The 26,847-nt window shown below is 46.8% G+C and overlaps 1 protein-coding gene and 1 long non-coding RNA gene across 5 annotated transcripts; one reads left to right on the top strand and one right to left on the bottom strand.

The window, feature by feature from the left end:
- Window positions 1-64: 64 nt before the first annotated feature.
- Window positions 65-26,622, bottom strand: SART3 (spliceosome associated factor 3, U4/U6 recycling protein). 4 transcript variants are annotated; one of them, XM_036448934.2, is made up of 19 exons: window positions 26,179-26,604; window positions 22,533-22,659; window positions 22,158-22,262; window positions 18,692-18,876; window positions 17,949-18,054; window positions 16,581-16,705; window positions 13,122-13,277; window positions 12,343-12,481; window positions 11,802-11,909; window positions 11,086-11,163; window positions 10,890-10,948; window positions 9,818-9,927; window positions 8,512-8,624; window positions 7,629-7,705; window positions 6,895-7,060; window positions 4,635-5,098; window positions 3,862-4,014; window positions 2,925-3,115; window positions 65-2,622 (listed from the first exon to the last, which is right to left on the bottom strand). In XM_036448934.2, the coding sequence occupies exons 1-19, from the start codon at window positions 26,500-26,502 to the stop codon at window positions 2,445-2,447; spliced, it is 2,964 nt and encodes a 987-aa protein (XP_036304827.1). In that variant the 5' UTR covers window positions 26,503-26,604; the 3' UTR covers window positions 65-2,444. The 4 variants fall into 4 exon arrangements, 3 of the variants coding, with proteins under 3 accessions (XP_036304827.1, XP_036304828.1, XP_036304829.1); XM_036448935.2 differs by having other exon boundaries at window positions 17,949-18,000; window positions 26,179-26,599; XM_036448936.2 differs by lacking the exon at window positions 22,158-22,262 and having other exon boundaries at window positions 26,179-26,607.
- Window positions 4,322-19,085, top strand: LOC118725317. The gene is made up of 3 exons (XR_004989967.2): window positions 4,322-4,569; window positions 17,540-17,544; window positions 19,074-19,085. It is a non-coding gene; the product is annotated as an uncharacterized LOC118725317 (long non-coding RNA).
- Window positions 26,623-26,847: the final 225 nt, after the last annotated feature.

Raw genomic sequence — 26,847 nt, 5'->3', positions numbered from 1 at the left:
GAAGCAGGAGGAAACAGATAAGGAACATCAACGTTCTTTACCTCCAAATGTGTTTCTTTTTAAAAAAGAAAATAACTAAGTTATTAAGCCTCGTCTCTAAGATAACTTATAATTCAGCCAAGTTATTTATTTTCTTCTTTTGAGCCAGTAAGTGTCTGCCGTCCGTGCTGGCGGCCCATCGTGTGGTGGTCCCAGCAGGCAGTGGGGGCACCCGTGCTCCTTGCATGACCAGACCAGTTCTGGAGCAGAATTTGCACTAAGGAAAGGAGAGGCCAACACGGGGGTGAGGTCCAGAGACAGGACGAATCCTCTGAGGCCGGCTGGAAAGCTCTGTTGACTGCCTGGAGGTCAGCACTCCCGGGAAAACCTGATCCCAATTTCGAGAAATGATTGAAAGCTTGCTTTCGTAGAGGTGTTAGTCGTGTGTCTAATTCTGTCAGGGCAAACTTCCGAGATCCAAAATGAAAGAAATGAGTGTTGCCATTTGTAGTTTTACCTTGCTTACTTCAGGGAAGAGCCATAGTTTGCAGACTCTAGTGTCAGAGGTTATTTTTCTAATAAGGGAACGGCCACCCTGGTTTGTCTGTTGATGTTTCTCTCACTTCATTTGCAGCAACTCAGACCAGCTGTGTTAGTCTGACAGCTCCCTGGGCTTTCACCAAACAGCTGATCCTGCTGCCAGCCAGGTATCGTGCAGTCGCGCGAGTCTGCCCTCACCCCCCGAGTTCAGCATCTCCTATCGGTAGATGTTAAAGAAATCAGATGCCGTGTCAGCATCTCAGTGAGTTCGTTAGAGCACCAGTTTATGCTAAACCACAAAAACCCTCCGAGCACAGCACCTGCTCACCTGTCCCCCTTCCCACAGCCCCTGTTTGTCCAGCCTCCCCCTGGGGGAGGCAGAATAGATCGTCTTGGAGTGGCCTTACTTTCCTAACTTATAAATGTTTTATGTCACATGGGCAAGCTGTCCTCCTATGACGTAGACTCTCCTCTTTCAATCACATACGGCTCAGGTGCCATTACAGCTGCTGCTGCTGAGTGAGAATGGGCAGAGCCGTGATGCCTAACCCTGCGCTGCACTTTGAATGTCGGTGAAAAGATGTTGTCTCTGATGTGAGAATTCAGATCCTGATAGTAATGAGGTCACTGCTCTTATGTAGCAAGTGTTTAGATTATAGTTAATTGTTGAACAAGCACATTCAGAATGGTTTTCTGGAAAATAAGTATAAAGATGTAGGAAATGGCCCCAAGTGATAATTACTCAGACCTTTATAAAAGTATTTTCATACTTGTGTGCTGCCATACGGTATTTAACCTTAAATCTGTCGTCTTGATTTTATAAAGCTCACCAAGGAAGCCTGATGGAAGTCCTTGCTTTTACTATGGAAATTGGCACTTTAGCTATATGTGAAGGACATTATTTTAAATAACTGACTCTAATAAAGTATTTTTATTATATTAAATGCCTGAGACTATGTTGTCTTTTTCAAGAGGTGGTCCCATTGTCAGGAGGATGCAGGAGGGGTTGTGTCAGGACTTCAGCCCTCTTCTTTATGAAGGTTAAAGCTGAAGACACACCACAGCTGAAAAGACTTGTAAGTCAAACCCCAGTCACTTTGATTTAAAAGTTCTACTTACACACCCGCCAGGTAAAGCAAGGTACACGAATTTCAAAACACACCCAAGTTGGAATGCACAGCGGAGCACCATTCTGCAAGAGGTTCTTAAGAGAACTTCGGTTTAATAAACAAAGCTACATGAGGAAAGTTGAAGTTTGCACTGACATGGCATTTAAACAAAACCTAAGGGCTGAAACTCAATATTTAGACAAAGAACAACACAGCCCACTATTCACGAGGCAAAGAAAATGGTCCACGGCAGGTGGCGCACAGAATTCCTGTACAAAACAAATGTCACATATTTTGCTTTGAGGAAACAGTGAATTGATGTGTCACAAATACATAATATAAAAATGCACAGCCCCTAAGACAAAAATCCACCACATGTTTTTCAGGTGACTTGCCCACCCCTTTACTAAAATAGGCCATTCTGGTGAATTGCTAGCTTTTGCCGTTTCGTCCTTTATAAAAGAGTGACAGGCATACGGACTGTGCAGAGTAAGAGAAATGTCTTATAAGAAGGGGCCTGAGCTGGTGAAACATTTGGACAGATGTGTCTCAAAGGGTGTGTCCCAGTTTCACTCCCGTTTCTCTTAAAGACAAAAAATATCTTAGAAACGATCCCTGGTGCCCAGGCCGTGGAGTGACTGTTTCCCTGTCACCCTCAATGTGAGGGAACACTGACAGCCTCTGCTCGGCACCCGTCCCCCTTCTGTCTAGGCCAGGGACACCGCGCTGCCTCGGGCCCTCCCGTGCCCGGTGCAGCTGGGTGGTGGTGGGCCTCCGGCAGCAAGGAGGCAGGCATCTCCCTTCTCCAAGTCCCGTTCACTTTCTCAGAAGCAGCTTGGCAAAGTCGGCATTGGACATCTTGGGAGCCTCGGTGACCTCGGAGGCGGTGGCCGCGGGCTTGGAGGCGGGGCCGTTCTCGGCCTGGGCTCCAGTGGCGCTCGGGCGGTGCAGGGCGCGGGGCAGCATGGAAAGCTGGGTCCTTCCCTTCCCCCGCCTGGAAGAGCAGACACCGAATGTACCCTTTCCAGGAACCATCGTGACCCTGGTTCATTTGGAGACAGCCCTGGCCAGCACCTGGCTGTCGGGCTTTGTTTAAACACATGAATTCAACTAGCAAAGAGGACTTTAGAATACTGAGAAGATGTGACCTTAAAGAAGTCACAGGGTATCTGGCAAACACCGGGAAGGGCTGCGCTGCAGGGGACTGGCTGGCTGCCCTAACGTGCTGTGCTAAGAGGAGACCAAGCCCCCGTGGTATGACGGGAAAGTCTGCACGGCTGGCATGCACATACTTACGCTCCATATGTCTGCCGGGGCGCAGTGGGGCCCCCTGGTCCTTTCCTTGCCTCTGGCTTCTCCGGAACTTTCCTCTGAGGGGGGTTGCTGATGGCCACTTTGATGACATTCTCTTTGATAGTCATGCCATCCATCTTCATGACCGCCTGTGACGCCTGGGACTCGTTTTCGTACTCCACGTAGGCCAGGCCCTGAAAGGGGCCAGAGGCAGGTCAGTGCTGGGGAGTCTGGTCGGGACAGGTACCCCGTCGACAGGTGACTTCCCACCACTGCCACCTTTGTCTACACAGGTTTGCTCCCTGCCCTACGCTTCCTCTTCACGTCTGTGACGGACTGGAACTTCAGTGACCTCTGTAAGGTCAGTACCTCCTGTGGTTGCTCCAGCCAAAGAAAGAAAAGGACCGACAGACCAGTGTAAATAAATCCAGCTATCCTTTCGGATGAGGTGCCTGGACCAGGGGAGCAGCCACGTGTGCCCTAATGTCTGTGCCTTTGTGCCCCCTTATTTCATACTAACTCTTAATTAACCTGGACAATGGGAGGGGGCAGAGAAGAAAGGCAATCCAAACCCAGGTTAAACATGGGTCCAATACTCAAAATGGGGTGCAAAGAGGGTTTAACAAGAGACTAGAAGGGGTGGAGGGAGCTGAGGAAATGGCTGGAGTCAGGCAGGAAGGAGACTGCAGAGGGCAGCCCCTCACCCCTAAGGCCTCTCCGTCTAATTCCGCACTGTGCTCCCCTGTGAATTCATGCTAGATTTTTTTTTATTATCTTTTGAGTACAATTAGATGCAGTTAATCTGACTCCAAATGCAAGCAGAGCCTAATGTGTCATTTATTTCTCAGCAGATAAACTAGGAACCCACCCTGGACCCCAATGATCTGCACAGACGCAGAGCTGGCTTCCCCCGAGCCTGGACGTCCACTCCGACACTGACCTTCGGCTTGCCAGCCCGGTTGGTAACCAGCCTGATGTCCTTCACGGTGCCATGAGCCTGGCAGATCTCTTCGAGCTCCTCTTTAGTGCAGGAGAAGGGCAGGCCCGAGATGAACAGCTTGTGTTTCTCCAGGGCAGTGCTGTACCGGAACACCTAGGAAGGAAGGGGGGGACCAACAGTCAGAGGCGCAGCAGCACACTGGCCGGCCAGGCAGGCCGGAGCTGACCTGGTGCTAGGAACTGGTAACTGGGCATGTCACCACGTCACTCCTCTACAGAACGGCTACAATGAAAGGAGCTTTTCTCAGCGTGGGTTCCCCTAAGGCAATGGTCGGCAATCACCAGAGCCAAATACCAACAGTACAACGATTGAAATTTCTTTGAGATCCGAAAACAGACTTCTGCGCGAGGGCCACAAAGTTTCAATCACATTGTACGTGTGCGCCCACACATGGTATTTTATGGAAGAGCCACACTCAAGAGGCCAAAGAGCCACATGTGGCTCTCAAGCTGCAATTTGCCAACCACTGCCCTACGGTGATATTATACATAAAACATTTAGCACAGTCACTCCTATGCTCTCAATGGACCATCGCCATTATTCCGATTCCTCATCTTATGATCACGTATTAGCTAATGTGAGCTCCAAGTGACTGAGCCATGAATCGGACCTTAATTAACCAGCTCAGAACATAGCTATTCCATGTATGTGCACAATGTTCAGTCCGTCTATAGCAGCCCTGCAGGAAAGCCATTCTTTCCCCACAAACATACCTTAAAGTCAGGGTTTTTGCTCTTGTCCACGCAGGGGGAAACGAACATTGGCCTCCCGCCTACGTCCCTCCGGTCCAACCGCAGCGCCTGCAGGGCCGCCTGCTCCTCCTTGAACTCCACGTAGCAGTAGCCCCGGAAGTCGCCCCGGTTGCTGAAGATGGGGCGGACCTCGGCCACCTCCCCGCAGGCCTCGAAGAGCGGCCGCAGCTTCTCGTCGGGCTCCGCCATGCTGTAGGGCAGGTTGCTGACAAAGACGGTGACGCTGTCCTTGCTGCTGTCGTGGGGCACCTTGGGCACGTCCTTCTTCGGGGCGGCGGCCCTCTCCTTCTGCTTCGAGGCGGGGGTGTCGTCTGCAGAGGCGCTTTTCCCAAAGAGACCCGTTTCCGCTGCCAGGTCCGGGGCCTCCGGGGCCTCCGCGGCTGCGGGGACGCTGTTCTCCAGCTTCCTGCGCTTGGAAGGCCGCTCTGCGGGCCGTCGGGAGAGAAGCAGCAACAATTACCTTCCCTCCCTCACTGGTCACTGAGCCGGTCCCCCGACGGCTCTTCCCACTGCGCACGGCCGGCTGCTGCAGCGGCACGGACCAGCACCCGCTCCTCCTGTGGCCAGCGAGCACCACGCCTGCCGTCTTTCCTGGCCCGCGGGCCGGTCCACCCCTTCCTGGACTCGGATGACATTCGGACGAGGGGGCTGACTCAGTTAGAAACAGTGAGTCCTCTCTGTCCACTTAGTTCTGTGAAAGTCACGGGGTCTGAAAAGTACAGCTGGCCAACCCACGGCCCCGCTCCCACAAGCCTCAGGTCAGCAAGGACAAGGCTTGGGCACCTGCGTCTAAACAAGCGTCTGGGTGACTCTGAAGTGTGTGCTTCACGTGACCACACTCTGGAAAGCTCTGCAAAGGGCTTACCGTTCCTAACTACGTCCACTATTGTCTTGTGTCCTTCCAGAAAGATTAACAACATCCTGCTCCAACCCACCTCCCCACTTTCTCCAGAGGCACAACACTGAAACCCATTTGGTGTTGGACTCCCACTTCCAGACCCTTCCACCAAGTTCCCGCTGCTTCCTGAAGTCTCACCCTGCACACTGTATTCAAGAGCACCCCTGAGTGGGGCCCAGCCAGCTGGCCTGCTGCTGCTGCAGCCTCACCACCCATGCACCTGGCCCCCAGCATGCACCGGGGCACACACCCAGTCATTTGCTGCTCAGAGAGAATGCCAGGCTGTTTTGTGCTTCGTGCTGACACCAGCCTGGCTTCCCTTCTTTCCCTCTCAACAGTCACTCACTCCTCCTCCGATGCCAAGGTGCACACACATCACTCTCATGAACTCTTTCTTGCAAGAGCTGATCCACTCAGGCCTTGACTTCCACCGTAATCCCCATCTCACCTGCCACAGATTACACACCATCACAGTCACATGGCACGTTTGCCTTACCCTGCTAGCCCAGGAGCTCTGAGGGGCAAAGAGCTACCGCGGTCATTTCTGAAGGCCCCAAAAAGGTGTGCAAGAAAGGTCACCTGAACGATGGCTCCATTCCCATTTCCCTCTGGCTGACAACTTTGTACCAGGAAAATGCAGAGTTCCTTCATGTCTAGAGACAATTCTTTACCTTGACTGACGGCGGAAATAAATCTGATACATACCTACCCATTTCTGAAGTTGCATGGCTGACAGAAACACTGGTTGAAAACTCTGACTCAAAACCATAGGTGAGGGCAAGAAGGCAAGTGTCTATAGGTGGGGCTAGGCCAGTGGTCGGCAAACTGCGGCTCAAGAGCCACATGTGGCTCTTTGGCCCCTTGAGGTTTTAGCAAAGGCCAGCTTAGGAGTACCCTAATAACACTGTACCTACCTCTATAGTTTAAGTTTAAAAAATGTGGCTCTCAAAAGTCATTTCAATCGTTGTACTGTTGATGTTTGGCTCTGTGGACTAATGAGTTTGCCGACCACTGGGCTAGGCAATGGTAAGGGACACTGCACCCTGGGCGGGAAGGGGATGAACATGGGACAGGAACAGCTTGGGGTACGGGAGGCCGAGTGGTGAGGAGGGCAGTGGAGGCAGCAGCACAGAGAAGGGGGCGGAGCGCAGGCCCCTTGCAGGGCAGGACCTGGCACAGAGGCAGGCAGAGACAGGAAGGGTGGTGGGGTGTCTTGCCAGCACCTGTTCTCAATGGTTCAAGAAAAAAAGTTCTTTGTACTGTTTTTTTGCAACTTCTCCGGGAGGCCGAGATGTTCCAAACCGTGTTTGTGAAAAGCTTTACCTTCGTCCTCGTCGCCCCACTCATTCTCATTGTCCTCATCTGCTTTGCGCTTGTCTGCGCCTCTGGTCTTTTTCTTTCTCTGCGCCTTCTTCTCGGCCCGGGCCTTCTTCCGGAGCTCAGCCTTCTCCTCCTCTTGCTGGGCGAGGGTGGCTTCCTTCTCCGCAGCCTGGAAAATGGGCATGTGGTGCATCACCGGACGCAGCAATGACACTACCGCCCGGTGGTGGGCGTGGACGGAGGGGCCAGGGCGAGGAAACTCATTACCCAAGTGACAGGACGCGATCATGGAAGATGGGCTCACACCGTCCCTGCCAGGCTCTCCCGGCCTCTCGGGATCCCTCTCCAACCCACAGTGTGTCTCACAACAGCCCAGGAATTGCCACGAGAAAGAAAAGAATCTGAGGAACGGGGGCCCTGATGAATTTGGGGTGTTCATATTCCAATCACTAGAGAGGCTCTTAATTATTTTTTATTTTATTCTAGTAAATTTTAGGGCCAAAATCCCCCCACTACATAAAATAGTATCTATTGTTCGGGCTAAAGTTTAAAGTTGTTCTAAAAAATAATAAAAGACTGATTTAAATATTGATTCAAATATGTCAGAATAAATACTTTCTAAGCAAAAGACATATTTTAGATAGAATTCAAAGTTTTGACAAAAAAAATATTCACCGCAAACAAGGTTAAAACAGCCATCAGAAGGTCCTAAGGGTTTCTATAAACAGCACCATTACCTTAATCCTCTGCTCATTCACACGGGCTAAGCGAGTTTCGGTTTTCTGAACAGCTATATCCCAGTCTTCCAAAGTACCTTAAGGGAAAAAGAAACAAACTTTCAGTTTTGGGGTTTGGGAAGCTTTTCTGAATTTCCCCACCCTCAGGAGAGCTCTCCCCTTCGAGAGTCAGCTCCCCATTTTAAGGTGATTTCACTGAAAGGTTTAGAATTCCAAGTCCTTCGAAGCTGTGATTAAAACATCCCTTCTCAAAAACAAAAACAACACAACAAAAAGCATCCCTTCTTTCAGAAGAGACTTAAAAACCAGAATATGGTGTATTACGGGTGCTCCCTGGCAAAGATGATGAAAACATTCCAACACAAAAGGTGTAAGACACATTAAGGCAGTTGAGCATCTCAAATGATAAATGCTGTTTGGATGTTCCATTTCAAGTTCTGAGGGATTCCCACCCAAAATCCAGACCACTGCCAGGGGTAAATTCTCTATTTTCCTACTGGAAACTTAACATTGAGGCTCTAAACTTCGCAGGTGAGGCACACATTACTCCTTTGCACCTGTGCTCCTCTGGCATGCATGACCTGCTGGAGCAGAGGGTCTCAACTGGAGTGATCCTGACCCCAGGGGTCATCTGGAGTCATGACTAGGGGCAGGGAGATGTGCTACTGGCACCTCGTGGGCAGAGGGGCCAGTGCTAAAGATACTGTGGTGCACAGGATGGGCCTCTACAAAGAATTCTGAAAACCCATGCTAGAACTAGACGGCTCAGGGTCCTCCTGGATCTGGAGATCACAGAGGATTCGATCTCATGGTGAGCACCACTCAAGGGTAGGCGTACAGTCTGTCCTTAGACTCCAAGCAGAAGCAGAGCCGAGGGTCCCACCTTCTGTCCTCTCCATGGTGAGCAGCACTTCACAGACGTGCTCTGGGTAGTCACTGGTGCACTGGACGGCGCGGTGCAGAGCCTTCCTGCAGTGCTGGGTGTCGCCGTGCGCCCTAGGCAAAAAGCGAACAGGCTGCCACCCAGACAGGAGCAGAAGGCACACGAGGGAGGGCAGCTTCTCACAGGCAGAGCCCCAGGACCAGCAGCTCTGGCTCCAGCACCCTCCACCAGTACAATGTTGTAGCAAAGGAAACGCTGCTGGTGTCCGGGGTGCAGTCTAATCCAGCTTTTTCATGGGACTCCATTTTCACTTCCTAACATGTAAATGTTAGAGTCCTAGATAACTCACACAAACAAAAGCTTGGGGGAGGGAGGCTCCTCAAATGTTAAGAGTGCCAACGGGTTCCGAAACCAGTTTGAGAACCTCTGACCTGGAGGGAAATCCAACAAGCTTTACTAGTGTCCTCTCTGGGGGTGGGATTATAGGAAACTTTCACTTCTATGTTCAAGATCTACTGAAGAACAAACTGGTCATATTCTTAATGTCTTCTCCATGTAATCAATATTACTGAGCATACCTTATTTAATGTAAAGTCATTTTAGAGCTTTGTAAAAGGTACACTACAATTGCATTTTCCTTTTGTAAACAGGAAAGTATCTTAAGAAGATACCCAACAATTAACTAATGGTGGTTACGATTGGGTCCATAATTGTAAATAATTTGGGTGTTTTTTTTTCCTCCTGTGCTTTTTAATATTTTACACTTTTTATACAAAGCAAATTTAATAAAAATAGCTCCCCAAAAGTCAAATAAAATATTCATGTGCAAAAATCAAAACCAACCAACCAAAAACCCACCAAATTTAAAAGAAACACCTAGCACCAAAACTGGTTTGGCTCAGTGGATAGAGCGTCGGCCTGCGGACTCAAGGATCCCGGGTTTGATTCCGGTCAAGGGCATGTATCTTGGTGGCGGGCACATCCGCAGGAGGGGGTGTACAAGAGGCAGCTGATCGATGATTCTCTCTGGTCAATGTTTCTAACTCTCTATCCCTCTCCCTTCCTCTCTGTAAAAAAATTAATAACATATATATTTTTTTAAAAGAAACACCTAGCTATAACAGCCCAGACACAATATACTATGCTAGTTCTCTAGCCCGGCCCACTAGAGAGAGGTGAAAGTAGGTGGTGGCCCACTGCAAAAAGCAAGCCCAAGCCAGCCGGTGCCAGCCGGTGCCAGCCGGTGTCAGCCAAGACTGAATACAAGTTACCCGACAGCGCACCGCCACCCCGCCCCGTTCGTTACCTTTCCAGGCTGTAATACTCAAGCCACATGTTGGCGTACTTGGCGTTTCCTTTGGTCATGATGCTGTCCCAGAGCTCCCGAGCCTTTTGCATGTTATTACACAGCCGAGCCTAAGATGCATGACAAGGCCCAATTAGGAAAGCACCTGAACCGCATGACACCAACAGCCCTTCCAAAACAGACTTCAGACGGATCTGCCTGAAAAGCCATCCCGTCACTGGCATTCCCTAGGCCGCCCTCCATGGTCACAGGCCAGGCCAACCACGTCAGCCTTTCTGCAGCGACAGCCTCGGTGTCTGCCGAGGCCTCAGAGTGGGAGCCCGGGGACACTACAGCAGTACCGACTATTCGCTTGTGTTTTTTCTTTTTTCTTTTTTTCTTTTTATCAAACATAACTATCAGGGTTAATCTGAGCAGCAGTGTAGAGAAAGTCTGATCTGGAAGCAAATGCCACTCCCCCATTTACTAAGTGACTGGGGCAAGTTGCTTAATCTCTCTGAACCTCAGGTGCCTCAGCTTGAAAATGAGAACACAAACACCCATCCAGAAACCACCCCAGTGTTTCTCTGGCCTGACTCCCTCAGAGAATAAAACACTGGAATTTTACAATTCTATAATGATGATCAAGGGCAGGTCCCGTGTCCTACTCCACTTGGAGTCCATGGTCCAGTAACTCAACCTTGCTATCCTGTGATTATCTGTCACACCGCCTGCCTTCCACACCAGATAAAATCTTACCAGCACAGGGAACCATGCCTACCTCATTTCCCAGCACCCAGTCGAGTGCCTGGGCAAACAGCACCCACCTGATAACTCTCATGAATGGGACACTGGGCAAGGGAGAGAAGTACATGAGTGAACGCCTGGCGTTCAGACCTTGCTGCACACCTTCTTCTTGGGAGCTAATATTTGCACTAAGATATAAACTAATGTGCACAAAGCTAGGTAAACAGCACAGGTCCCTACAGAGCCTAGACCATCAGCTGGGATTCTGACTCAGCTTCAGCCACACTAGCAGACCAAGGCCCTTCAAAGGCGGATGGAACCGATGGATTTGTCAAGAAACATTTACCTCGATCCTGGCCCAGTTCTGCATGATCATGCAGCTTGGATCCCCACTCTCATTGAAACCTTTAAAAACAAAATTAACCAAAATGAGAAAGTAGCTTAGAGACCAAGAGCCTTTGCCTGAAAAGGCACCTCAACCCGGAGCAAGAAATACAACTGGACAAAGCGGGGGGGGGGGGGGGGGGGGGGCGCACACTCACGTTCTTCCACCTCCTGCTGCAGATACTCCAAAGCACGGGCGAAGGCGGACCGCAACTCCTCCAGCTCTTTACTGGAGTCTGGAAGCAAAAGAGGTCTGTCTTTTTATCGCACACTGAAACTCCCAGGGGCCTGTTTATGCACCTGGCATCGCGCTGGGGACACAGAGTGAAATTGCCAGCCCCCGCCCTCATCACACAGAGGGCAAGACACACTGGAGCAGAGCACAGCACGGTGGGCAGTTTAGTGATGACAGTGAGCACTGGTACAGGGTGCAGTGTGCGGTCTCCCCAGCCAGCAGAACGGCTCAAGGTCACGTGCAAGAACGAGTTAGATGGGGGTTCTGGCTGCTATTCCTTTTGAGGAGAAAGGAGAACAAAAAGGGAGTCCTGCAGAGGTTTAAAGATTTAATAGAAGCACAGCAGTCTTACTTAGAGAACTATTTCGGACATATAGAATGGAGAGAAGAGGAAAATAAAAATGAGACAGAAGAAGCTAGCAGGAGCCAGCATAAAACAAGGACCATTACTCCCTTCCTTTACAATCCACAGCATGACTTGTTAAAGACTTAAGCCACTAAAACTTTGGGAGTGGGGGTTTACCAATGGCTGGTCTGTAACATTTGCCCAATCACAATGTATTTGGGCAACCAGAACACCTCACCAAAAGATATGTTAAGGAAAAACAGTTCTGCTATAAAGCACATGAACTTAAATACCTTGTTTGAAATCAACCCTTCTCCTCAGGTAGTCAAGGTATGCTTGCCAGATCTCCACATAGTCGGTGGCCTGAATGAAGCCAGCACTCAAAGCTTTCTCGAAGGTCACTGCAGGTGAAGAAAAAGAGGGTTTGAGGTCAATTAAGAAAGAAACCAATATACAGTTATCAAGATTATTATAAAAACCTTTACTGACCATAAAGTACTAAATAATTCAACATCATAATAAGATGCAATGCACTAGAAAGAAATGTCCCAAAGGAGAGCCATGCAGCAAGGCACAGCTGTGTTCTAGAAAAAGCAGTAAGAGTTCCAGGTCAAGTCCATTTGGAGAAAAGACTCCAGGAAGATCACAAACATTTAGCATGTTAAAAAGTTCTAAGACGTCAAAAAACAACCAGTTTACCTCCCACTTCAGAGGGAGCCCTTTTGTCACTCCTCCCCACTCTCCTAAAGGAACAGGCTGGGGAGACTTCCTCAGAACTCTAGCTCCGGACTTGGGACAAAAAGCTTTGAAGGTTTTCAATAGAAACATTCGCACCAGAGATCACTTGATGGTCAACTCCATGTCTTTCCAGGGCCAAGAGGTACCGACTCCACAGGGCCACCGTCCAGGGGCAGTTCCTGACAGCACGACTGTGTACGGATAAAACCAAGTCCTTGACTTTCAGCTGCCGGTCCTGTGACAAAGAAGTCCAGGGTTAGGAGAGAAAAATTTACCGTTAAAAGTTCACCATCCATGAGACAGTTCCAGAGCTACCAAATGACAGAGAAATTTCCTTAGAAATGTCTCTTTCCAAAGAAATCGCAAAGGGAGTGAAAGAGAGGAGAGGTGGAGAGGGCAACCTGCAGATTAAATGTCCAACCATAATGTATGGAGCTTGTTTGGATCCTGATTCAAATCTGTTATTCATATATACTGAAATATTTGCCAAGGAAACGTGATTTCGGATTTAATATAAAATAACTTGGAATGGGAAAAGTAGGTAAGGATATAGATGAAACTACATTAATGCCATTAGGTCATTGTTGAAGCTGGCGATGGGTACATAAGGTTACAGTTTACTAATCTGTCTACATTTATGTGATTGCATTTTTCCATAATAAAAGGTTAAAAAAATTTTTTTAATCTGTGATAAAGTCTTCAATAGTGAGACTATGTAATCCTAAAACACTAGGAGGACTTCCTAAGTGAGCTGACAAAGGGAGGATGAAGGAAAAATGAGGACCAGCAGAGATGAGCGGCATACAACTCCGAGCGCTCTACTGGTTTTCTTTAGATAGATCCCAAGTAAAATGAAATTGGAACAGTCATCTTACTAGGTACTGACTGTAACGGATCCACAAGTCTGGAACCAGGCAGTTCTCAACCAGGGCACGCTCAAAGATCAACTGAATGCGAGCAGGATCGCCGATTTTCATCTCAAAATCGATGTATGCTTGATATTCGGCCAGCCGGGGAGTTTCTGCCTCCAACTGGACAAAGGAGAATGGCAAAGGAGATGAAATGAGCTGCTTGACGCTGTCAGGAAGCACAACACATCTTCACATTCATCTCTGGTGAGACTGGCTACCCCAAGAACCACCAATCCCCTCGCAGAACCTCTACAAAAGCACTCTGTCACCGCATTAGCTACAAAAGCTCCTCAAACCCTTTTCTAGATCCATCGCTGGACTACAGGGCATTTAAATCGGGAATGAAATGAAAGAGAAACACCCTTGCCAATGACCAATATAAGCCATCCTTCCGAAGAAGTTATTGTCATGGCCTGCTGAGGACATGAAAGAACCACACTGGAGCAATTCGGTACCCTGTGCTAGTTCAGGTTTCTCATTCCAAATATCAGCTCCTGCCAAGCGCAGGTACGTGCAGAAGATGGAAGAGGCTACACTGAATGTCTACTGACCCGATCAAAAATCTTTTTGAACAAAACCCTCTTACTTGACTTGTTTTCTTTTCAGCCACACTCTGCTGATAGTGAAAACAAAACTGAACTGGCTGAGGCTGTCATTGATGAAGTTTTGTGAAATAAATTACATACAAATCATTTACATGTAAAAAAGAGGAAGCACATGCAAAACAGCGAGAGAGCACACATGTTCTAAACATAGAAAGAAGCTGTCTTAGAGCTGAGTTCCTAGTAATAATGACATACTAGTGACCCAGACACTGTGCCATTGAAAACTACTAAAACTGCTGGACTAAATATAAAAAACATCCTGAAAATCATCAACAAACAGGTTAAAAAAAACCTTGTTAAGGACAAGATCTAAGTGAAGGTGGTTAAGTGAAGGTTAACTTTTGCTGGCCTAAGAAATATTTTTGACCTTCACAACAATCCTATGAGGCAGGTATCACTACTATCCCCGTATTTCAAGGCAAATGAAGCACAAGGAAGCTAAGTACAAGCCCCAAATCAGAGCTGCTAAGTGGCAGAGCTAAAATTCAAACTGGAGGCAGCCTGGCTCTCAGTATCTGCATTCTTTAGCCCATGAGAGAGACCAAAATCAAAGCTAAGAAGCCCAACAAACCACAAGCAGGATAAATACAAAGATATTCACGCCTGGACCTACGATAATGAAATTGCAGGACATCACACAAACCAGTGATATTAAAACCAACCAGAGAAAAAAACAAGGGTTACCTTCAAAGAAGCAAGAGTTAGACAGACGGCTGACTTCAAAACAACAGAAGTCAAAAGACAGAAAGACATATTTAACTGCTGAGAGAACACAATTGTCAATCTAGAATTCTATATCCTGAGAAATGAACTTTCAAGGAGAGCAACAAACTTTTCCAAACAAACAAAAAACAAGAAAATCTGTTACGAGCAAATGTCCAGTGTGCTAGACTCTTCTAAAGGATAGACTTCAGGTAACAGAAAAGTGATTCCAGATGAAAAAACTAGGACGCAGGAAGGAATGTAGTAAATGTAAACAAACTAGACTGTGACGCAAAATTAACAATGATGCTTATAGATCAAACAAAAAGACAAGAAATACAAGATCACAAGAGACTAAGTCTGAAGAAAGGCAAATGAAGTTAAAAGTATTCTAAGACCACGATAGAGAAAAAAAATGCCACTTACAAATAATATTGTATAAGAAAACACAACTATTGTCAACACAGAAAATCCAAAAGAATCCATCAATTATTTTTAGTTTTACTTATTAATTTTTAGAGAGCGAGGGAGGGAAGGAGGGAGGGAAACATGGATTGGTTGTTCCACTTACTTATGCTTCACTGGTTGATTCTTGTATGTGCCCTGACCAGAGGACCGAACCCACAAGCTTGGTATATCAGGATGATGCCCTAACTAACTGAGCTACCCACCAGGGCATAAATTATTAATATTAGTAATAATTTAGCAAGTTAGATTTAAAAAAATTAGTATGAAAACACATTACATTTTATACACCAGAAGCAACTAGAAAAACTAGAAAATACTATCTTTAAAAAGATATAATGTAAACCAGTGGAATGGCAGAGAGAGGCCAGAAACAGACCCCCACCTACATGGACAGCTAATCTATGGGCGATGTGGGGCTGCACATGCGTGAGGGGAGAGAGAGAGAATTAACAGAACGAGTGCGGAAACATGGAAAATGAAATTGGACCCTGCTTCATACCATACAAAAAATCAACTCAACTCCAAATGGAGACCTAAACATAAAACACTAAATTATCAACTTCCAGGAAAAAGTAATAGAGCTAAGTATAGTAATGATTTTGGAGTATAGAGATATTTCTTGAGCATAACAAAAGCATAAACAAAAGGAAGAGAATGATAAGTCCATGTACATGAAGATTGGTCATGAAAAGATGCCATTTTTTAAAGTAAGAAGTGGGGGCAGGGGGCGCACATTCTACAACACCTATAATCAAAAGGAAGATTTAAGTTCCAGGACCCCCACAGATCAATTAGAAAAAAAGGAAAAAGGATAAATCAAAAAGAAAATGTGTCTAAGACACTTTTCACCACAGAAGCACTTCACCAAAAAAGAAAATCTGAATGGCCCACAGATGAGAAAAGATGCTCAACCCCATTAGCAATCAGGGAAATGCAAATTAGAACACCAGTTTCAGACTCAACGGATTGGCTACATTTTAATATGGCAATATTCAAGGTAACAAAAGCAAGGGGCCATCTCAGGTCCTGCTGGGGGAGTGCAGACTGGTAACCTGGCCAACAGTCCCATTCCTAGGTGCACACTTAGAGAAACCCTCTTCCCGTGTCCAAGAGACATGTGCAATGTCAAAGCAGACACTGGAAATAACCCAACTAAGAACATGGGCAGATTGTTTACATACAGACAACTTTATAGCAAAACAAATGGCTGTCACTATACTTATCAATGTGTAAAACCCCAAATCAGGTTGAATAAAAAAGTATACAACATGACTCCACTATATACAAGAAACAAACTTGAAGCAATATATTAATTAAGGATACGTTCACAGGTTGTAAAACTATAAAGAAAAGCAAGGGAATGAGAATCACAAAAGTCAGGAAAGTGGTTACCTCGGGAGAGGGAAGAGGAGGCAATCGGAGAGGGGCCCTTAGGAGACTTCTAAGGAACTGGCAATGTCCTATTTCTTAACCTGGGTGGTAGGTACATGGATGTTCACTTTATTAGTAGTATGTAAACTGCAATATACATTTATACACTCTATATATTTCACAATAAAACAAGTTTAAAAGAAACTGTTTCACTTGCAACTACCCATCAGGGAAAAGCTTACAGAGAGACGTTTACTGAAAAGCAGCCCACACTTACCAGTGCTTCCTCATAAGGTTTGTATTTCTCCAGCTGCTGCAGTGCTTTGTGGTAGCTCTGAATCACCGACTCTGGCACTGGGTCTTCCGACCACTCTTCATACTCTGCAAACGTTGCCTCCATATCTATTGAAAAATGGATTCAGCACGTTGGGTCTTGTAATTGGATCTTAGGAATCCAAACATAGATTAAACCATGAGAGTCAAATGCCACTAACTCCTCCCACATCTGTGGCCATAGCAGCTCTTACTGACCAAATCCTGAGCTCTTCTGCTGAGCTCACGTTTGGCCTTAGACTCTGTCTCAAAATATTAGCCCAGGCAGTCCAGTCCCTACCCATTAATCAATCAGAATTAATGAAACTAATAGCAAAGCTTTAACAACACTTACCTGGCACTTCCTAGGTTCTAAGTCATCGTAGCCATTAACTCATCTGATGCTCACAGTCTATGAGGTGGGTTCTACTGTGTTCCCCATTTTGCACTGTCCACAGGAAATGGCAGAGCAAGGGTTTGAACCCAGGCAGTCTGGTTCAAGTTCACGCGCTACTCACTATGCTATGCTGCCTCACACTGGGATGAGATGAACTCTACAAGCCAGTCCCATTCTAGCCTTTTCTGCATGACACCCAAAGATTCAACTGGAGAGACACTTTATAATTTGTCAAGTGAAATCCAAATAAGCTGTGAAGTAAAATGAGAAATAACTCCCGGGCTCAGTGAAGTTATCCAGAGGTTCTGAGGGTGCACAGTACCCCAGGTCTAGGCAACACACAAGATGGCAATGTCAAACTCTTCTCGTGCTCGGAAAAATCCTCCCAGTGCTGCTCATGCTCCAGCTCCAGAACCTCAAAGGCTTGGCTTGCCAAAATATATTCCTCAAAAAAGGAGAATCCTTACCAAATCCCAGGGAATTCAGGGATGAATATTTGCAATCCCGAACCAAATCACCCCACCGAGGAATGGTCCAGGGCCACGTAAACTCCCACGTGGCATATATTGTTTATTTAGCAACAGTTTATGCCACGTAAGTACCCTCGTGGAAGGGGGTACTCCTCAAGAGAAAATGCTCCAAATGGAACTCTGCTCAATCCAGCTTCCCCATAAGACACAGGGAGTCAGTTTCCCTATTCCTCTCTGCCTCTCCAACAATGTCCGAACGACTGGGACTTCCTGCCTCTGACCCTCATAACGAACTTGAGCATTAATAATTCAAGGTATATTTTACCTAGGGACTCGTCCATAGTGACACTGTCCAGTGAGAATAAGGAAATCAGCCACATTTGCCTCCTGGGATGCTGGGAAAGGCCTAATCACATGACATACCCCAAGCACTTTAAAAACCACGAAGGGCCGGCTCTTGTCTTACCGTAGAGTGGGATTGCCAGCTGTCGCCGGAAGAGACTGTGCACTTTCTCCAGCTGTGAATCAAAGGTTTGTTCCCGGTCAAAAGGGGAAAGGAAGCCAGCCATGGGCTAAAGAAGTAAATTTGTAGTAAATGACACACTTTGGTCCTTCCTACCTCAAAATTATTTCATTAAAATTTTTTTCCAACACATTTTTAGTTCAAACTAAAAAAAAAAAAAATCATGACCTCTTTCACGAGGTAATATCTTGGTAAAGATGAAGACAGCACTGCCAATTTTTCAAGAATGTACTAGGCCACTTTAACAATAACGACCTATAGAGGGCTTCACTACGTATCAGCAACTGTGTGCCCACACACACACAGTGGAGAGGGACGGTAAAATTCTGCAAGTTACAGTCTAAAAACTGCATTTCTGATGGGGTCAAATCTCTCACAGTAACTACTGGACATTTTTGGGGGGAGGGGATGCGGAAGGGGTAGTGACATGGTTATTTTTGTATTTTATTCTGGTCAGTAACTAAAACAGTAATATTTTTAAGTATCGAGAACAAATTGTAGAGTCATGTGCTTTACAGTAAAGAAATCATTCTTGCTAGTCTAAAAACTATTTATTTCATGTATTTACCTGCCCGCACACCAAGGAATTGGCGAAGCCCATTTTATGAACTATGTCCCTCCAAGAGCACTTACAGAGACAGCCCGACCATTCAAAGGCAGGCACAGTCCCGGAGACGGGAACTCACCCGGGCAGCTTCCACAATGGCATTTTCGAACTCCCGGTACGCCTCCCAGATGGCCAGTCCTTTGGTCATATGCAAACCCACAGACGAGAGCGCCCTTTCAAACACAGAGCGGACTTTCTCAAGGCCGCCTTTCTGACCAATCCCACCGACTGAGTACTGGCCATACTCGAGCCAAATGTTTGGACCTAAAAATGAGAAGAGTTCTATTAGTTCACAACATGAAATACCCAAATAGCAAAAATGAGGCATAACAAAAGAAATGTGCCACCAAAATAGTCCTCATTCATGCAAAAAAGTAACAGCATCATTAATAAGCATCCCAATCCACCTATTCTAATGCTGCAGGCTAAAAAGAAAGTATACCCAACCATGTGCCTAGCAGGAATATTCGTTGAGATGTTACTGAATAAACAGTATATGCCACATGGTAATATGTACAAAGACCATGATCACAAAGCTTATTTATTAAAACTGAAGGAACTCAGTGATAGATTTCAATGAAAATAGTTAAGAATCTGAGTCAATCTTCAGAAAGATTTGAAAACCTAAAATTTTTCAAAGTGAAAGAAAAAAATTAAAAGCAGCAATACTGTTAATAGAAATCTATTTTAAAATCTATTTTTAATAATTTTTAAACAATGACAAAAAAAGGTTGCTTGGTTGCTTTGTTCCTTTCACTCCTTTTAAATGTTTATATACTCACTACCACAACTTTAAGACCAGACCAATGAGTAAAAAGATCTTTATGAATGTATCTATTCTTATTATACATGGTTTGCCTGTACTTTTCAAAGACTTGAAAATACTTTCAGAAGCCTATGCACTAACTTTGTGAAATAAAAATACCAGAAAGATACAGAAGCCAATTTGAGGATGACTGTTTTCCCGAGGCTTGCTTTTTCATGAAATCGGTTTATTTCAAGAACTTAGCCAAAGCTTTAGCCACTCTGTTTCATGCACCAACAAAGAGCTGCCAGATGGGCTGCAAAATAAAAATGGAAATGAGCTAGCTCTTTGGAGGTGAGGGCCTGAGTAAGGGGAGGTCAAGTTTACAGATGGTCCGTGAAACGGTTCCTCCTCTCAGAGAAGGTGATTTTCAACAGATTACAAAATGGCCCCTCTCAACAAATAATCTAGACAGGGACCAATATTATAAACAGCATTTTAACTCAGAAAACCCAGGTGTCACTGGATCCCAAGTTCCCAAACAGGCACGATGCCTCCGCACCAGACTCCTCCAAGAGGCAGGAACCTGGTTTCCAAAACCTCTGAGGAGCCAAAGGGCCGAGCCATCTCCAACTACAGGAGCATCCCTCACCCCAGCAATCACCACTGAGTACGTGCTGAGAAATACAGGAAGGCCTTCCAGGCATCTTCAAACATGAAAAACATAGTTAAAAACTAAAATGCAAAGAATAGAAAAAATAAATAGAAAGGACAACAAAATAAAAAGCAGGCCAAGTGGCTTCTGAACATTCAAAACCAGTGACAATTTGCACACACTGAAGCTCCAGGAAATAACACAAGGACCCCTGGGGTCCCATTCAAAACTGCTTAGAAGACATCCTCTAAGGAGGAGTTAGCCAGTCCCTGGCCCACAGCAGCCCTGGAGCAGCTGGTGGGAGGGCAGGCACGCTGTCATCAGCACTAAGTGACAGCGGAGGCCTGACCACAGGGAGGACCGCAAACCCTATGGGACCGAAAACCATCGCTGGCGGTCTGGGAAGGACAAAAAATCCTTGTAGAGAGAGCCGGTGCTGTTAATGACCCTGAGACGTTAAGAAAGGGGTAACAGGATCAGCAGAAAACAAGGGAACATCATGTATTTGGAACTCAGAGATTCTAAGAGGCCACAGGGCCGGCACATTCTGAACAAAGACACAGGATACCTTTTAAAGGCACATTCAGTATAACGTCATATTCACCAAACATCTAGAATTTTCATTATTTGAATTATGAAAAGTTAAGTTTCTATTCTTCTTGGCTGGTAAAGGTACACAAAAAATCCTCTCCCTCCGGGCAGTTTACCTGCTAAGTGCTGACACTGCTCTCAAGGGAAAGGCCCAGAGCGGAGACAGGAAAATCAGATGGGGAAGAAGGGCTTAATTAGAGGGGAGAATGTTTAATGCTTTTTAAAGCATTTTGTCTACAGCACTAATGTGCTCCCCAATGTATGTAGAGACAATATTTAGAGAATTAACTATCAACAGGGAGGGTAAAGGGACTTAAGAGGAAGCCAGGCACCCCCATTCCGTTGCACTGAACGGTCAGCACCAGACCAGGAACTCTGTGGTGGGGGAGGGTCGGTACCTCGGTGGCTACTGGAAGCTACACGGATAAAATCCACAGAACCACACACACATTGCACCAAGGTCAACTTCCTGGTTTTGATTTTGTTCTACTGTTATAAGATACTGGGGGAAACTGGACGAAATAAGATTGTTTGTCAAACAATAGGACTTCTCTGCACTACTTTTGCAATTTCCTATAAATACAGAATTTTTCAAAATACGAAATTTCAAGGTTTTTAATATGAAAAATAAAAATTCTGTCCAAAACTTCTAAAAACCTAGTCAATATGTAAAAGGTGACCTTTAGCCATCTGGAACTAGTACCATGTAAATTCTTCCTGCCAGATAAATGCTGGGTGTGAGTATATCCATCCACTTACTTAAATATTTTTTCTATTTGTACAGGCAGACCTCAAATTTGCAGGTTCGATTCCAGACCCCCCATAACGAAGCAAATATCGAAACAAAGCCAGTGACACACATTTTTTGGTTTCCCAGTGCATGTAAAACTTAGTTCACACTATACTGTAGTCTATTAAGTGTGCAATAGCAGTATGTCTAAAAAAATGTACATACCTTAATTTTTTAAAACTTTATTGTTAAAAAATGCTAACGCTCGCCGAAACCGGTTTGGCTCAGTGGTAGAGCATCGGTCTGCGGACTGAAAGGTCCCAGGTTCGATTCCGGTCAAGGGCATATACATGGGTTGCGGGCACATCCCCGGTAGGGGGTGTGCAAGAGGCAGCTGGTCGATGTTTCTCTCTCATCGATGTTTCTAGCTCTCTATCTCTCTCTCCTCCTCTCTGTAAAAAATCAATAAAATATATTTTTAAAAAATGCTAATAACGCTCATCTGAGACTGTTGATGAAAATGGTGCTGATACACTTGTTCAACATAGGGTTGCCACAACCTTTCAATTTGTAACAAACAAACAAAAAAATAGCATCTGTGAGATGCAATAAAGCTAAGTGCAATACAGTGAGGTATGCCTATGACTTAAAACCAAGTGTCTCCAACTGAAAAGCATAGACGACAACAGTAACAGCTGAACTCAATCTTCCTAATTGCTAGACGCATGCTGTCTGCTGGGCACAGCATCGCACAACACGACCCAGACGGCAGAGGCTGCTGCAGGTGGCACAGGGGGCGCCCTGGAGAACGCCCGGGGACTTACATATGTAATCCTTCACGGCTCTCTCAAACAGGTCGTACACATGCTCCCGGTCCCGGCTGTCCCCAGCCATGCTGATCTCGTCGTGCAGCCACTCCAGCCAGAGCTCTGTAAGACAACACCTCCTGCGTTACCCCCCTCCCCGGAGGGCGGTCTGACAGCAGCCATGTACTGTGAGTCACCAGCAGGCGAGCGTTTCATCATCTCACACAAACCGGCCAGTCACAAAACTCAATTCGTAAAGCCTGCACCAAGCACAGAAGTTTATGGGCCCAGGTAAGATCAAATCACTAAAATGGTAATATTCTACAGCTGCCGGGCCCTCTGTGGTTTGCCAATTCGGTGTCTACAAAGGCAGCCTGGCTGGTGAGGTGTTACCTTCTGTCAGAGGGAAGATCTCGCTCATCTTCTGGCGGGCCCCCCTCAATTTGGTGAGCTCCCCTTCCAGCCGCAGCAGGCGGATCAGGTCCAAGTGGCAGTTGTAGTCATAGACGTTGATAGACAGCTAAAAGAGAAAGAAACCGCAGGTGAAATTTAAAATGCCGTCTTCAAAATAGCTTAGCTTTTTTTACCATTGGTGACGATGCACACATAGGTCACAAACAAAATACATGTGCTTCAGGAGAGCCTCTGACACAAACGAAACCTTTATCCTACAGAAAAGGAAGGAAAAGAGCAATACAAGAGGCTTTTTATAACAACCAGAAAGTTCCCTCAAGTCCATCGCAATTCCCGCCAGCACACACTTGTTTTCTCTGAAACACAGAAAACATTCCAATGAAACAAATTCCAGTGTGGCCTTAGATATGTTATTAACTTTCCTAAGCCTCCATTTCCTTACCTTTAAGTGGGAAATCACTGTTTTCTGACCCAGAGGTTGCGAAGATTTTAAACATAGTAATGTGCTTTAGCATAGCTCTTTTCTACTACTCAATAAAAAATAAAAGACCCCTACTGGAAGAAATAAGAATGACAACAGATTGATATCTGTGGAAGCTGAGTAATAAGCACATAAAGATCTATTTCTATACCTGAAACTTTTCAAACTAAAAATTAAAACAATAAATTAAGATAAGTGCTTAAAAAGCTATCATACATTTGAGACAAAAGGAAACTATAGAATGTGTTACTATCTGACTTACACGCTTAAAGAATAGCTAAAGGAAGTTCTTCAAACAGAAAGGGAATGATTAAAGAAATCTTGGCATCAAGGAGAAAGAACAACAAGAAAGAGCAGAGATGTGGGTAAGTGTAAGAAAGTCATCCTTCTCCTTATGCGTTTTCTAAATTGTATGTATTAGCAAACGTTTTAAGACTATCCGAAACCCGAAACAATGATATTTAAAAAGCAGGGATGGCAAAAGAGCATAAATGGAAGGCAAACTTCCACACTCACTCAGTGGTAAAACATAAATACCAGGAAAGTCAAATAAACTGAATTCTTGACCCATGGCCACGAGCCCAGTTTGAAAAACACCGGTGCAAAAAAATAATTGCAAATAAATTGGAAAACACCAATGCAGAGAAACTCTTATACATATTCAACAGGAGCACAGATCAACAGAAACAATGCTTTGCTGTAGCCTGTTTGTAATGGAGGGCCAAGCGGGGGACTACTACAGCAATCCAAATGCCAGAACTGATCTAACAGCTGTCAAAATGAGTAAACGGCAATGACAAGTAACGTGGACGAACCTTAGAAACCCACTGTGGGTGGCAAGCAGTCCCAGGAGATTATCTATAACAGGACGTACTTTTTTAAAAGCTCAGAACAAACAAAAGAGGACGACACATTGCTTAAGGATGCATACCTGAGTGATGAAACTTTGTTTTCCAAGAGAAGGAAACGCCCAAGATTCAAGAAGGTAGTCACGTGGGTTTTAGGAGGGGGGAAGGGAGAAGGGGCAGGCAGGGCTGGGAGGGGGAAACGCCCACAGACCCACGCAGCAGTGTCCATGCAGCTCTAACCCGCAGATGGGGTAGGGGGTGCTCATTTGATTACCATACGGTACCGTTTACAGATGTGAACTGTGCTTGTATGTATCAAGTCACATCAAAGATAAAGAAGAATCAACAACAGATAAGAATTCTTTCAAAAACCTTAAAAGACTAGTAGCAAGGTTCTCTTACGCGTGATTATAAAGCTGGACAAGCTGAACCCATCCCATGACTGTGTGATGGCTGGAAAGGGGTGGACTAGGCCAGGACAGGACACTGACAGGTCAAAGCTGACTGTCAAGTGTGCACACAAGTAACAAGAGTTTAAAAGGTGACGTTTGTGAAAGATGTGCTTTCCTGATTAACGAACACCCTAGGCTCTCCCTGTCCCCCCCGACTCACAGTTACCTGGGCCTGCATGTGTTTTCTGAGCATGGAGAGGTGGGAGCGTGCTTACCGGCTAGTGTGAGGAATGAATTAATGCCTGTGCAAATGTCCCTCACGGGAGCGCAATTCAGAAAAAAAGGTATGAAAGACACGAAGTAGAGGAATTGCCTCTACGGTGGTTTTGGGTCTAAATGTCCGATTTCTAGGCCCAAACAATGATATAGGAAGTGCTCTGAAAGTCTGTGCGTGAACTGCATTTATAAAAGACATTTTCTCAGAGCTCACTCAGTGAGTACACACTCTGGTCTCTTCCCGTCTCAGAACTTCATTAACAACAAATGATGCTCTCAACAGGGAGGCGGCTTAGGCAGCGCAGTGATCTAATCCCCTAACTCCCTAACGGCACACACTGGCCCCGGAGAGGGGCTGCAGCAGTAACAGGCCTGTGAAAGGACACGTGCTACCCACGGGAAAGGCAGGGAAAGGAGAAAGGAGCAGGCCTGGGATGGCACCTACTATGTGTCAAACGCCGTCAGCAGTTTTACACACACTGAGTCACTTAAGGTCCACAATAGTCCTGCGTGTGGGGAGGTAGGGACACTACAACAACGCTCCTTTGACCAACTGGGACACCAGAGGCTCTGAGACTGAAATAGCTTGCACGTGAGAAAGAATGTGCTCAAATTCACAGCATCACCCCCTACCACCTCGGCACAGACCGCACAGATGGGTCTCTGGTTCTCTCTTCCAGCAGGGTGTGCCCAGCAGCAGGCGCCAACAGAGGCGAGGCAGAGAGCTGGGCCAGGGTATTCCTCTGATTGGAAACCAGGGCTGCACCCCTCGATCAAAGGCCTTGGCTCCCCTCAGGCTTCCTATCCACACCACCTTTCAAAATACTGGTGTCCCGCTCTCTCCCCTCTTCAGGCCTTAGGACGGACACAGGTCCTGCTGTGACTAGCCCTAGGATTCTAACCTTCCCTCCCTGTTTCCCTGCCCGCCCTTTACCAACACGGCAGTCCCTTTATTAACCTTCCCCCAAACTATCCTAATTTAAACCTCCTGCTGGATCACACCGGAGTTAACAGATTCTAGAGAGATCACGTTACTAGGAGGTGCCGGACAGCTGACTGTCATTGCTGCTATTGCAATTACACGACATGGAAATGCTGCGCCCAATTTACAGACGAGGAAGGTGAGGCTCAAAGACGGCAGAATCCTGGCCAAGCACACACTGCTGGGGACCTCCTATTGGAGGGGCCTTCGCCTCCAGACGCTGAAATCCCTACCTTTCCACGTCTATGATCGTCCTCAAGGTCAATATCGCCGTTCCTACAGGGAAATAGCTCCCTGGCGAAGAGAACTGTATTTCGGCTGCTGGGCATAGCTTCCCGGCGTGGTTAGGAGTGGAAGGTGTGGAGTCGGTTGCAAGTGCAAGACCTGACTCCCCACCTGCAGGAAGTGTAACCTTGAGCCAGAGAATTCCCTCCACCAAGAGCCTCCGTTTTCTCGCTAAAACGGGGGACACACTACCGCCTCCCTGGGTCGTCGTGAGGACGCAATGGGGTAACGCCTGCACAGCCCCAGGCTGAATAGCGGGTTTGCTGACCCGGCGGGTTCACTGCCGCTCCGGGCCCGGGAGCAGGGGCAGGCCTGGGAACCTGGGGGGGAGGGGGACCCCGCTGCCCGCCCCCGAGCGCACCTGCTCCTCCAGCCGCTCAATCTCCAGCTGGGTCTTCTCCTCCTCTTCGTCGTACTCCCACTCGTCGTCGCCGGGGGAGCTCTCCGCCGAGGAGGCCATGGCGAACTCCTCATCCTCATCGCTCTCGCTCACGCCTTCCTCCCGCTGCTGGTGCTGGTCCCACGCCGGCCCCATGGACTTGTAGGTCGCGGTGGCAACAGCGCGCGTGAACACCTTCCTCCTGGCCCCGTCCGCCTTCGCCTCGTCCTCCTCGCCCTCAGCCTCGGGCCCCGCCTTGGGATCAGCCTCCAGTTCAGCAGCCGATGCCGCGGCCGCTGTCGCCATCTTGGGCTTCCAGCGACTCCCGGGTTTTCCCGGGGCCGCCGAGGACCCCCCTGAGGCAGGGGCTGTCCGCGGCGCGCGCCTGACCAGAAACCTCGCTGTCTTGCCTCCTGAAAGAAAAATGTGAGCTTCAGGTGACGGGAAAATCTCTAAATTCACCAAATTATATTACTTTAATACAATTGTGAAAGTTCTCTTGAGTAAAAACAACCCCCCCAACACGGCATGTGTTCCGTCTCAACTCCGGACAGACTGGGGTCCTTGGACAGGAAGTAGAGCCCAGAGGAAATCCGTGAGCGAGAGTGATGACTGTAGTTAATGCTTTGGCGCCATCTTGAGAAGGTCAAA

The sequence above is a fragment of the Pipistrellus kuhlii genome, unplaced genomic scaffold, assembly GCF_014108245.1.
Source record: "Pipistrellus kuhlii isolate mPipKuh1 unplaced genomic scaffold, mPipKuh1.p scaffold_m20_p_20, whole genome shotgun sequence".
Classification (NCBI taxonomy): Eukaryota; Metazoa; Chordata; class Mammalia; order Chiroptera; family Vespertilionidae; genus Pipistrellus; species Pipistrellus kuhlii.
Note: the sequence above shows the minus strand (reverse complement) of the source record. Positions and strands in the feature narration are given on the sequence as shown.

Excerpts from the sequence above, each read along its gene's own strand:
- SART3 (XM_036448934.2), bottom strand. The coding sequence starts at position 26,502 with ATGGCGACAGCGGCCGCGGCATCGGCTGCTGAACTGGAGGCTGATCCC. Across the intron at positions 12,482-13,121 it reads TCCGTTACAGTCAGTACCTA|GACCGGCAGCTGAAAGTCAA; the intron begins GTAAGATGACTG and ends TCTTTGTCACAG. Across the intron at positions 7,706-8,511 it reads CACCATGGAGAGGACAGAAG|GTACTTTGGAAGACTGGGAT; the intron begins GTGGGACCCTCG and ends TTTTCCCTTAAG.